Here is a 13605-nt window from a genome sequence, read left to right as displayed (position 1 = left end):
AATTTTTGGGTTATTACTATAGATAGAGTCAGGAGAACTAATAATAATAATAACTTCAGCCTATATACGTCCCACTGCTGGGCACAGGCCTCCTCTCAGGAGAACTATTGATTTAAAAAAGTGTTCGTAATTTTTTGTTACTTTTGTGACGTTTTTTTAGATACCTACATTTTGTTTGGAAAACACACAGTCGGGGATACTTTTTTCTTTATTTTAATCAATAGCCCTCGTGATTCTGATTAAATATAATGCGAAAAATGACAGGTTCCTGGACTCACTGCATTTTAAAATAAAATAAATGTGGTATTTGTTTTATGAACGTACCTAATATTAAAAACTCGTCGTAAGTTTGACAACACAACCTTTGGGATACCTACTTATATATATTTTGATGACTAGTTTCATGCAGGCGTCGGCTACCTATGATGTGGAACTCTGCAGCCTTCTAGAAAAAAAAACATTAATTTAAATGATAGAATTAAAAGAAAACCAATAGAGGTGGATAATAACCTAATAATAACATAGACGACTTGACTTGCTACGTAATGGCTCCTCTACACGATGGACCAACGCCGGCCATTCCAAGGGACGCATTTATGCATCAGAGGGAGCATGTGATATTGCTACCTCATTCTACCGCATGGCTACGTCCCTTCGAGTGGCCGGCGTTGGCCCATCGTGTAGAGGAGCCATAACAGGAGATAGGGATATAGGTGTAGATCAATAGGTACTAAAATCTAGAATGTAAAATCTACGCCAAATATGTCGCAGTCTTTTTTGCTGCCAAGCCGTCTCTATCGGACTCATTCGGCTTGACCCTACGTAGGATTGCGCCCTTATGCTAAGATTGTATGCCTAAAGGCCAGCGCAAACCGGCGGAGCGCAGCGCAGATCACCGAGGAGGATTTACGCCGCGCAGCGCACACTGGCAAGGTAAAATCCCTCGCAATACCGCGAGCGCCCGCCAGCCCGAACGCTGGCGGTCGGCGCACCAGGAAGCACTTCGGCGCAGGCCGGGGGATGCCGAGGCATGCCGCCACGTGTACTCTATCACAAGGGATTAGTGACTAATGTGCACGAGTTCTCCCCCGACACGACGCGCCGTCCTGGCGCTACTCCGGCGCACTCGGGAGGCCTCGGCGCCTACCGCCGCGGTATCCTCTAACATGCTCCTCGATGCCCCGGAGTAACAATCCTCCGTGATGCTCCGAGGTTGGTCTCAAAGCATTTTAATTTATACCTGAAGGTACAACTACCTTCAGGGTTCTTCAACAAACAGGGAAGAAAATACATTGATAATTTTAAAGTGATCCGCGCTGCGCTCCGCCGGTTTGCACAGGCCTTAACGCCGTCCGCGACGGGTGACCTTGGTCCGCCACATGACAAGTGAACATCCGCGTCTGACCGTTGAGCCAGACCACGCACATACATTTTTCGTCGGTCGCAGACGGCCGCCGCCGCGGATAGCGTCTCACCAAGCAGGCCGTAGCCTTACGAATTTATTTCATTTTGTTTATAATATTTATAAAATTTAAACTCACTTCTTGGAACGCTTTTTAATGTAGTTGTCCGTGATACGCAATCACTTTCTTCAGATTCCGACCGCATTTGAAAACTTGTTTCTGTAAAATAAAACATACTTTTAAATAACTTTATGTTGTCAAAGGATGTTCCCAATTCATTGATATCTTTTTTTTAAAGCATGTCCCCCTATTTCTCGAAATCGAACGGGCTGATTTAGAATGTTATATTTATTTATTTGAAAGACGTATGCCTTTACCATCACAGTTGATCTTATTATAATCAAGTCAGGTTCTGACCTCCATCATCAGAACCTGACATGATGATGAACTACTCACCGCTATCATATCGCGATTTGCTGTTGCTCGGTAGATGCACTCTACTTGGGACTTCTTGATTGTCCACATGCCCGAAGGTTCTGAAGCCGATTGCGAACTGCGCGTACGGGCTTATTTCGTACAATTCTAGAAAAAAGTTTAATCATATTTCACCCCCGTTTTATAATTTTAACATACTAATTCAATAACAGCAATTTCATTTTCGTCTTTCCATGGAATATGTAAGTTTAGAAAAAAATATTATTGGAGATGAAACATACCATGCTTGCTATCAGCAGTCAAATGTACTGGAGTACTGTAAACCCTGTTGTTTATTTCAGTGGGGACGCTCTGTGGCGTGTTAACGGTAACGTTGCTGCGCTCAGACTTGCATTCAGCCGTCAAAGAGTTTCGGTACTCGGTCAGGCGCTGGTGGCTGCAGAATAAAATAAAACCATTAAGTATAACAAAAAGAAAACAACATCTATTGTACTGTAGGGATGAATGTATAGTTTATTATAAATCCCAAATATATTTAATCACTCGCGGATACAGCGACCGATTTTATTATTAGATAATATTCAGTTGTATAGCTCTACTGTTCTGTGTAAATAATCCTAGAGCAGCTGTAAGCGCTGCGCGCCGTGCCTAACGATCCGCCCTCGGCTACAGCGCTGACAGCGATGTATTGTGCCCGCCTCCCGCAGGCGCAGTGAGCCCTTAGATACGAACGTTGTTATCGTGGCTGTCATACTAAGTTGCTTTTTCTGTTAAATTTGTATTTCTAAATAATTGTTTGGCTTTCGCTCTCACTCCTTCTATTTTATATAGATGTGTATTGTGTGCCGTTACGGACAATAAATCGGTGTGCGAAAACGAACGCTTGGTGCCTATTATTTGCTCCTGCTTCTGCATCCGCTTACCACGCCTAGCACAAACGGCCAGCTTAAAAAATTTCAACTATACGCAGTTAAGTCAGCCGCGACCACGACCAGTGAAACCTGTGTCGAAACGTCGGTAAATCAAGGTAATTGAATAAAATTCGCGTTAGACCCGTCTATAATGTGAGTTAATATGTGTTCAAAACGCGAAAGTTTAAAATATTATATAGACAGTTAGCACGTTATGTACAGTCAGCAGCAGAAGTTGCTAAGCGGGCGTGGTGTTCAAAATTACCTTGACACAAACTAACATTCTGTTAACAATAAAGTCACGTCAAAATCATTAGTAACTTCTTAGTAACTTCCGGCCGGCTTAGGAACTTCTGCTGCTGACTGTACTAGGTGCTGTAAAATGACTTTAATGTAAATTATTATTATGGAGTAACGGTAAAAGTTACTGAAGTTGTACTTAATAAAGATTTCGTAAAGGTTTTTATGCCTAGAAAGGCAATGCATAGATTGGTATTTTTCTATATTATGAAAGATGCTGCCGTATTCGAACTTCAAGATATTCATAAGAGACGACACGTACTAGATCCATACTAGATACGTTATAGTTTAGATATCAACTAGTTCTCTTTTGCAGCGCAATTCGGGCAACCAATGTCACTTTTACGTTAGATAGAGTAAGATATCTATTAGATGTGAATTGGATCTCTAAGTCATATCCTGTGGAAATCGTTCAAGAGTATCTCCAGAATCGCGCAAATGTCAAATTTGACTTGATCTTAAACATATCGTTATCGTATCTTGGTGATGTCTAAAAGATGTCTAATAGATGTCTATTTCAAAATCCGAATCGGGCCCATGATCAAGTGTGTTTCAAACTAATGTACCTGCATTGGAAGAAACCCACACACTTTAACAAATTCACTTTCACTACTAAGTACTCACTTTCTAACGTGAAATGATTTGTAATGTATTTAAAGGCAGTTATGAACGTAAAGTTTTATCCTTGTGTATCAACTTACTTGTGTCTTTTGACAAGTATGTAGATGCAGGTAAACGTACAAATTGTTAATAAAATAGAGCTACAGATGATGACCAACATATTGAGGTCTAGGAGATCCGTAGGCGGCCCTATAGATTCTGAAACAAATTAATTAATTAATTACCTACTTTATAATGTTATTTTTATGTGCATGAAATGTGTGGGAATACATTTTGTTGTGCTTTTGCTTTTTGTTATAACACTAATACATGTAATACACAATTTTTGTACATTGGTGATAAACATAATTATACATATATATATATATGTACTACTCGTAATACTCAAATAATTTTTTGTACGTACCACAACAAAGAAAGCGTGACTAGTTAAGATGATCAAGCATTGGAGCGGTTATAAGAAATAGTAAAATATAATGTATTATGCAGTGTGTTACCTCCCAATAAAGTAGTGGTAGCAAAAGAATAAACTGAGGTGGTTGCACCGGCGGAATTTTCAGCAGTGATTTTGATCTGGTACCACTGTGCTGGGCTAAGATCGGCTATCACAAAAGAGTTTGGCTGGTTCAGCATTGAAGTAGAGGCATAGTGGTTCCAAACCTGGTCCAATGATGGCTGAAACATAAGAAACATTTATAGTTCGTCCGATTTTCTAAGATCAAGTACGCCATAGTAGGTACATGTATGGCGAACTTGATCTTAGAAATCGAACAGGCTATAAACATATAACAGATATAATTATACAAACAATACATGTTTTCTTTATTTTAAACATTTAATCGGCCCAACTCATAATTCTAAATTAGACGAATAACTACATAACTGGGTGCCTAACCAAGATGCCAATCGTTTGCGCTACTATAACGAAACGCTGTCTCTCTATCAAACTAATCCGAAGAGACAGAAAACGTTTCGTTGTCGTAATGCTATTCGCATCTTGGTTAGGTCCTCTGAGTAGGCATCGGTGTGTATCAATCGGTGTGTGATCAAACAAGTGGTTTGTTCACACTATAATATGTAGATTATATTATTATGTTGCTATACATTGTTTAAAGAGAAAAATGGAACTTACGAGTCGGTTCTCGGTCTTTTTCCAAACTTTACTTGTAAATTCTCTGTATTCCACCTCCCATTTTATGATTTCACAACCATTGTCGTCCCAGCCACTTAACTGTATGAAAATGTGGGAGGAATTACTCCAAAACCATTCTGTGCTGGTTGGTGCAACAGGTACTGAAAAGTAAAAATAAAGAAATACAATACTAATCATCAAGACAAATCAATAAGGCTTGCAGACCTTGAAGTGAGATTGTTGAGAGGAGAAGTGGGGTTCTATAAAAAGGGATTAAAGGGTCAGTAACATGCAGATATGTAATTCTTGATTTTCAGGTGTGCGTGACTTATTCTTGTCTCCGTATATTTAAAAAAAATAACAAATAGTAACTACGGAGTAGGTACACTATTCACATAGACTACAGTCACTACAATGTAGTAGAGAGCCACTTTCAATGGAGGAATTTATTTATAGCCTGTACTTCAGTTGTAATTTAACTAAATTCTTAAACGCAGTATAAAAGAGAAGTTTATCTTTATCAATAATTTCGGGTGATATTGACCCCTTACAAAACATTAATACGACACGGGAATGTAGACGGGAAAGCAGATTCCGCCGCAAACCATCAACATACTCTTCCTCTCTTCTACCATTCTGTGCCTCCAGTGTAAAAGGGTTAAACTCAAAAAATAAAATTTTTCAGTATGGCCGAAAAACGTTTCAAACCGTGTTTTCTCTGCATTGTTTCTAAAAAAATTAGGTTTTTGTTTTTAGTTTAGATAGTTTAAGTCATGAATTATAACTTGTCATTTAAATTAACCTGACTTATGTGAAAGTAACGGAAATATGGGCTTTCAAAAACAACTTATATCCCTTTTCACAAAAATAATGAATGTGTGAAAAGGTTAAACTGCACTTTCTCTAGTTACTGGAGTCAGTTATGTAACGCTGCCATACATGACCCAAAAATTTTTTATTAAGCTATGAGCTTCATCACATCTGATATTTGAGTAATTCTAAGCATTTCTAGCCTGAAGTGGGGGGGAGGGTGGGGTACAAAGACGGCCGCCATCCGTCATCTTTAAAAAAAATCTACTCTGATCCTGGTGGGTACTAGGGCAAGTTTGGTATCATTTTCGTATAAACCAAAGACGTAGAATTCATTGCTGATATTTGTTTTTTCAATTTCGTAATTTTACAAGAAAAACGTAAAAAGGTGAAAAATTTGGTTGGAGATTTTTGCTACGCGGAGCCGAAACTACAAAAGATAGAAAGTTGAAATTTGCACACTAGATTACATTTATAAAGTGTACAAGAGATAAGAAGCGATTTTGAGAAATTCTACCCCTAAGGGGGTTAAAAAGGGGATGAAAGTTTGTATGGGGTTCAAGTTTTATTTTAAGCTAGGAATTTGAAACTTCGTAAAACGATATATTATTAAAATACAAGAAAACTAATTTCAGTGTTTTTGAAAATTCATCCCCTAAGGTGGTGAAAAAGGAGTTGTAAGTTTGTATGGATATCAAAAAAAATTTCGAACGCGGGACTTGAATCTTTGTATTTGGGGATATTATTAAAAGACAGGAAAAGTAATTTCAGCGTTTTGTAAAATTCATCCCCTAACAGGGTTAAAAAGGGGTTGAAAGTTTGAATCCATTACAAATCCGAGTAGACACACATTTCTTATTGGCTCCCAGGCTTGAAATGCTTAGAATTACTCAAGGAACATATGTGATGAAGCTCATAGCTTAATAAAAAATTTTTGGGTCAACTTTATAACTGACTCCGCTAAGTGTTGCTAAAATCTTTTTGAACTTTTGTATTGTGTAAAGAAACCATTTTGGGAACTAAATATTGCATTTTTTTTAGATTGATGGTAAAAAAAAAACAAACTAAAAAGAATAATATCAATGGTTTTAAAGAGTGACTTAATATATTTAATTACTCTGATAATGGTTACTGAACCATTCACAATTTCAACAGAGTAATGTTGTAGTGTAGTAGTGTTGTACTGACACCAGGGCAGTTGTACTTGTTTGTCTTACTTCCCCATCTTTGTTTTTTTTGTTATTGTTGCACAATTATTTCATAATCAGCCTTTTAGATGTCTTTTCTTCTACAGGACTTTCCTTTTGATATTTGACTTCCACCGTTTTGCACAACATTGACCAACTAAAAAATATATGGAAAGGAATCTAAGTGAACATTAACCATAATCATTAACTCAATTTAGCGAAACTAGATGGTGAAAAACGGTCAAAGTAAATTATTTATACCCCTTTACACATCATGACGTCTTAAAAAATGTTTGTGAATAATAAAAAAACTTAAGTTTTACCGTCATTCACGAACTAGACTCCGTAGTTGAAATACATCTAAGTGAATTTTAATTTCTTTACACCAAATGTTTCTTGAAATGTATTTTATTCACTAAGATTAAACTTTACTTTAACCATCGTTCGTAACACGATTCTTAAGTATAACTTTTTTTTAAACGAGATTATATAAAAATAAATCGTTTTGAACATAATGGTTATGATTTTTTGGCAAAGTTTAATCCTTTTGCACAATCGATATCTCAGCAATTAGAAGTCATAGGGCAGTGGGTATCAGCACAAAAGATGTAGTTTCATGAAGTAAACCTTTGACTGGCAAAATTTGTAATTTGGATAAACTCGAGTTTAACCCTTTTACACTGGAGGCACAGCATTAATCTCTTTAGCATAGCTATGTTGGTTTTTTTTAAAGAGTTTCTACGGAAAACCAGCGTCAAGGTATTCATAAGGAGATACTAAGTTGAGTGGAAACCTTTTCAGTGACCGTTATTGTGACATGTTTTTGTAAATTTCTTGTTGTATTAAGCGTCCTGTATAAATTTTATTTTATGACATTATACAATACACGTTTGATTTTTCTTACCTCCTCCTAGGGTAGTGGCATCGATGTAAGCCGGCTGACTGGCACCCACGCTGTTAGCTGCAGTCATCCGCAGCGAATATTTTGTGCCGCACTTCAGACCCTGCAGCGTGTACTCCTGGGCGCCCTGGATGATGGTTCCCTTCTCTGACCACGCGTCCTGCCAGGACCCGCTCGCTTCTTTCCAAGATAAGTTGTAAGCTGTGAATTAGTAAACAAGTAAAATTAAGTAGTCCCACAGTTGTTGAACTAACTGATTCATTAACTACTAAATAGGTAAATTTTAACCATTATTTATTAGGGTTCGGATCAGTATTTAAGGTAAGAAATTAAAGCAAATAAATATATTACAACTTCTTTGATTTAAATAAGTCTCATCCTATCAAGAACGTAATGCTTGAAATTGCGCAAAACAATAGATCTGATCAGCTGAATTATGAATAATAGCTTAGTAGCCAGGCGTTCAAAATTTGTTAAATGATGATAATTATTATACATCATCATCATTCTAGCCTTCAGTCGCCCACTGCTGAGCATAGGCCTCTCTTCGTATGCTCAGCAATTATTATACATAGTACTTATATTTAACTTTTTGGACGCCAATGACCGATATATCCGCACCGCAGTTTCAACGCCATTAATCGGTCACAGACCACAGAGCAACATAGACCTACCTGCATATGCATAAAGTTCAATTTCAGATTGGATACTTCGGTGACTTGAAGCTTTTGTGTTTGACACGGCGTCGAAAGGTTAAAGATAACCAGCCAAATGAACAGCAGATATTTGCTTCAGGGTATGTGAGAGCTGTATTTAAAAAAAATCATAATAGAGAAACCACTTATAGCACTTAATTTTCTCTTACTTATTTTTTGCGGTCTGCCAGCCCTTGGAGCATCCCACACCAGCCGCAGCGCGTGTTTGTGCTGCTCGGCACGTAACGCCGGCGGTTCCGGGGTCGGCAGGACTGCCACGCTGTACGACACCGAATCCGATCCGTACAGGTTCTTCGCTAGGCATGTGTAGTTGCCGCTTAGTGACTGGTCTATGTCTGATAATATAAATAATTTTTAAGAAAAAAAAACCGACTTCCATGGGGGCCGATGAAAGATTACTGTAGATGGTACACTATGTAGAAAAGGAGGTAAAACCACCCACTTTTCTACTAGCATTTCGCTTCTGTATAATGGCTCCTCTACAGGATGGGCCAACGCCGGCCACTCCAAGGGACGCAGCCATGCGGTAGAATGAGATAGCAATGTCACTTGCTCCCTCTAACGCATAAATGCGTCCCTTGGAGTGGCCGGCGTTGGCCCATCGTGAAGAGGAGCCATGAGGGTCGTAGTTCTAGCCTAACCTAACCCACTCCTCAGATAGCAGTTCGGTTCTGTGCGGATCGCAGTTCGAACCTAATCAAACCCACTTTTCAAGTAGAATTTCGTTTCTGTAAGGCTAGCAGTTCTAACCTAACCTAATCCTTGTTCGGTTCTGTGAGGATCGCAGTTCAAACCTAACCTAACCCACTTAATGGCGCATGCCGTGCGGTGTACGGGGGTTTAAGCGGGAGGGGCTAGTAAGATTGGCATCATCGTACTTTATATCTACATTAATTTTATGGTAGGTAATCATAGTTGTTTATTTAGTTAAGGTATCATAGTGGTTTTCTGGATCAAGGTCCGGGTCCGAGTCCGGGTCCGAGTCCGGGTCCGAGTCCGGGTCCGAGTCCGAGTCCGGGTCCGAGTCCGGGTCCGAGTCCGGGTCCGTGTCCGGGTCCGAGACCGGGTCCGAGTCCGGGTCCGAGTCCGGTTCCGAGTCCGAGTCCGAATCCGGGTCCGAGTCCAGGTCCGGGTCCAAACCGGATCCGGGTATGAGTCCGAGTCCGGGTCCCAGTCCAAGTCAAAATCGAAATTCGTAATCACCAAACGTGTACCATGCGTCATTGAAGAGTTCTGTTCTGGTCATCATCAGCAGTTCCACTTCATCAAATGCGACAGTTTTTAATGTAAATGCTTGATTTTATGATGAAAATACAAAAAAATCTATACGTATGCCTTTAATATTTGAGGAGTTCCCTCGATTCCTTATGGATCCCATCATCAGAACTCGAGCTTGACAAAAATGTGGCTTAAAAACTTAACTTGCTTAACGAACATAACGAAAAGGAAAAATCGCCAAACGTGAACTATGCGTCGTTTAAGAGTTCTGTTCTGATCATCATCAGCAGCAGTTCCACTTCATCAAATGCAACAGTTTTTAATGAAAATGCTTGATTTTCTGATGTAAATACAAAAATCTCTATACGCATGCCTTTAAGATTTGAGGAGTTCCCTTGATTCCTCATGGATCCCATCATCAGAACTCGAGCTTGACAAAAATGTGGCTTAAAAACTTAACTTGCTTAACAAACATAACGAAGAGGACAAATCGCCAACCGTGAACTATGCGTCGTTAAAGAGTTCCGTTCTGATCATCATCAGCAGTTCCACTTCATCAAATGTCACTTTTTTGGGTGTATATGCTTGATTTGTTGATAATAACCCAAAAATCACTATATGTATGCCTTTAAGATTTGAGGAGTTCCCTCGATTCCTCATGGATCCCATCATCAGAACTGGGTTTTGACAAAAACGGGACCAATCTGTATGCATATACATTCAATCAAAAAAATTTTCAAAATCGATTTAGTAATGACGGAGATATGGAGTAACAAACATAAAAAAAAATAAAAAAAAAATAAAAAAAATAAAAAAAAACATACAACCGAATTGATAACCTCCTTCTTTGAGATTTGGAAGTCGGTTAAAAAAACAAGAATTAACATTACTGTAAGCAAATATTAGGTTATATTTTATCGGCAAGTGTTATGAGAATTTAAATCAAAACACTATTTTTTGGCTTTGCTTAGTCATAAGGCAACCCCACGTTACAGAAGTACAAGGAAGGAAATGACAAGGAGTGTGTGGAGAGGTAAACCAGGTGATCAAATATTCATCAGAACTTTATGAATATAATCATAACCCACAACAATACCCCCATACTGATTTATGAATACGATTAAGAATCCAACTTTTAAGTCAAAATTTTGGTCTTCGCGTTTGGAGGTAGGGTAAAGGCACCAGTAGTCAGCCTTATAACGACTTTTTTAAGTGTGAACGTTCGGCATTTCTACAGGATTAGTCGGATAATTAAACAAATGACATAGTTAGATCAATTGTTTATCATAATTTTAAAACAAAATATTTAAAAAAATAACAATCCTCTTTATAATATCTCTAATTTAGTTTAAACAAAAAGTGGCACTTTTCTCCAGTAGTCAGCCTCCAAAATCCAGTAAGCAGCCTCTGTGTACCCAGTACTCAGCCTTTATAATATTCATAATAATTTGATCAAAATCACTTATATTTTCATAACCAACAATATGATTATCATTATTTTTTCTTATAAGTACATACAATTCTTATGACACGGTTAGTTAAGTACTACGTACTTAACAAAAAAGTTGTCAAGCGGACCCCAGGCTCCCATGAGCCGTGGCAAAAATGCTGGGATAACGCGAGGAAGAAGAAGGTACCTAATCGGTAAAAAATAATGAAACGATTCTATGCAGATCTAATTATCATTAATAAACAAAGTCATATACCTACCTACCAGGAATAAAAAATAAGTTCAAAAACTAAAACCCGACTACTGCAAATCGCGCTCTAAAAAGTATGAAACAAGATAGAATTCTTATCTAAAAATTATCGAACAGGGAATATTATAAATGTTACCATTTTTTCAATAAAAAAATAAAACTTTAAGGTAAAGTACTTTACCTTAAAGTTTATAATCGTGGCATACGACCACGGCGATCCTCTGAATCTCTGTAAATATATAAAAAAATAGTAAATTATATTACGTTTTTGGCATACGACCACGGCTATCCTCTGAATCTCTGTAAATACATATATAAAAAAAATAGTAAATTATATTACGTTGTATTTTTTTATTGAAAAAGGAGTATTGAGACTGAGTATTGGATCCGCGAAGTGAAGTGAAGAAGTTCCAGTGGTCAGCCGCATTATAACGTAATTTCAAATGCGGCTGACTACTGGATTTTACTTAAAATTGACTAGGGCATGCCTAACTAAATTTGAAAATGTAAATTTAACGGTCCTAACGGTCGCATTGGCTCGAAAATAATAAAATAAACGAATAACCCAAAGGTCAGCCGTGGGGGGCTGAACACTGGATTTTTTGGAAAAAAGTGTTATCCAGTGGCCAGCCCCCTCAATTTATAAGTGAAATATTGATATTTTCGTCAAAACATGATCCAATTTAATAGATAAACTAATAAACAAACCAATTATTAACAAGAATAATAACTTATAACATTAAAACATAGTTTTTCTTGCCTGTTAAGAGAACACCACGTGCAGTAAAAAATATGGCGGACATGTCACTTTTGCACTCTTCGACAAACAGCACCTGTATGAACGAGTATATTTCTTCCCCCCGTTCCCTCACCGCACCTGTCGTGTGATGTATTAACCAATAAGGAATCAAAGCTCCTATTTGAGTACTCGCGATTGGTTTAAACTAATATACCAGATATTTATGACCAATAAACGACTCAAAAGGCTGACCACTGGTCCCTGGCTGGCCACTGGTGCTGTTACCCTAGAGCTCTTTGTAAACAAACCGTATGCATCAAAGTTATGACTTCAAGTACGTACGTTAGTTACTTACCTATGGGTAGTGAAAAATTGTCAAAAACTGTTTAGGTATTGTTTAAGGCATAGTATGTATAAGTTAATCTATGGTTTACAATATATGCCAGTGCTGCACTCTGGCGGCACAACATTGCAGTAATATCCCCAATCAATTGAACAATTTCTTACTATTGATGAGCAGGCTATCGTCATGGTTCCTGGTGAAGCGCGGATGGTGCGTGATGATGTTGTGCTTGTGGTACCACACGGTGCGCGGCGGCGGCACGCCCACGCACTGGCACACCAGCAGCAGCGAACTGCCCACTCCCACTGATATTGGACCTCCGAGAGACGCCACTCCAGCAACAACTAAAAAAATAATATATTAATGAAGCAGGTATCCAAGTCAAAATATCATTCATTGTAGTAAATTTAAGTGTGGACCAGATCCAGAAACTGATGCATATCGACTAACAACTATCGGTAAGCAGAGTTGAAAGCCTTTGGGCGGCTCTTTCCAATTATAATTGAAATTATCTAGTCGCTTCAATAAAATTGCCTCTTTTTCTTTAGCTCCAAAGATCATTATAGTTGCTTTAGAGTAGGTAAGAGTCTTTAGACAGTATAATAATATAATATTATTTAGCCTATATATGTCCCACTGCTGGGCACAGGATTCTTCTCAAGCACGAGAGGGTTTAGGCTATAGTCCCTACGCTGGCCCAATGCGGGTTGGGGACTTCACATGCACCTTTGAATTTCTTCGCTGATGTATACATGTTTTCACTGAGCTAGTGGTAAATATCAAATGATATTCTGTACATAAGTTCCGAAAAACTCATTGGTACGAGCCTGGATTTGAACCCACAACCCCCGGATTGAAAGTCGGACGTCAGATCCACTCGGCCACCACCGCTTCATTTAGACAGTAGACAATCGATTTAAACATCTATTGCATTATATTACTATTTACCTTTAGATGATAATTCCGCGTGCACCCTGTTACTAGCCGCTCCTTCGCCGGCCACAGTATGGGCATTCACAAACACCTCGTACTGTTTCCCGGTGGCTAGTCCTGATATTGGGAATGTCAAGTGTCTTGACAAGTTTGACTCTTGTGTCGCTTCTACTCGATAATTTTGCGGGGAACTCGTACTGAAAACAAAACAATTAGGTTTAGGTACATACATTAGATGGCTTTTGAATGAACACTA

The 13605-nt window shown here is 38.4% G+C and overlaps 1 protein-coding gene across 1 annotated transcript in view; it reads right to left on the bottom strand.

Moving 5' to 3' along the window:
- Positions 1 to 323: 323 nt before the first annotated feature.
- LOC134672786 (cell adhesion molecule Dscam2-like) overlaps positions 324 to 13605 on the bottom strand; it is a 34837-nt gene continuing 21555 nt past the window's right edge. Inside the window, exons 23-33 of the mRNA XM_063530734.1 lie at positions 13365 to 13546; positions 12581 to 12760; positions 8566 to 8751; positions 7704 to 7901; positions 4803 to 4963; positions 4168 to 4345; positions 3751 to 3868; positions 2120 to 2274; positions 1860 to 1985; positions 1542 to 1622; positions 324 to 445 (exon numbers count right to left, since the gene is read on the bottom strand). Coding sequence (XP_063386804.1) covers positions 417 to 445; positions 1542 to 1622; positions 1860 to 1985; positions 2120 to 2274; positions 3751 to 3868; positions 4168 to 4345; positions 4803 to 4963; positions 7704 to 7901; positions 8566 to 8751; positions 12581 to 12760; positions 13365 to 13546 — 1594 coding nt within the window. The 3' untranslated portion in view covers positions 324 to 416. The remainder of the gene's footprint in view (positions 446 to 1541; positions 1623 to 1859; positions 1986 to 2119; positions 2275 to 3750; positions 3869 to 4167; positions 4346 to 4802; positions 4964 to 7703; positions 7902 to 8565; positions 8752 to 12580; positions 12761 to 13364; positions 13547 to 13605) is intronic.

The sequence above is a fragment of the Cydia fagiglandana genome, chromosome 2, assembly GCF_963556715.1.
Source record: "Cydia fagiglandana chromosome 2, ilCydFagi1.1, whole genome shotgun sequence".
Taxonomy (NCBI): Eukaryota; Metazoa; Arthropoda; class Insecta; order Lepidoptera; family Tortricidae; genus Cydia; species Cydia fagiglandana.
The sequence above is the reverse complement of the archived record's forward strand: the minus strand, read 5'-3'. Positions and strand labels throughout refer to the sequence as shown.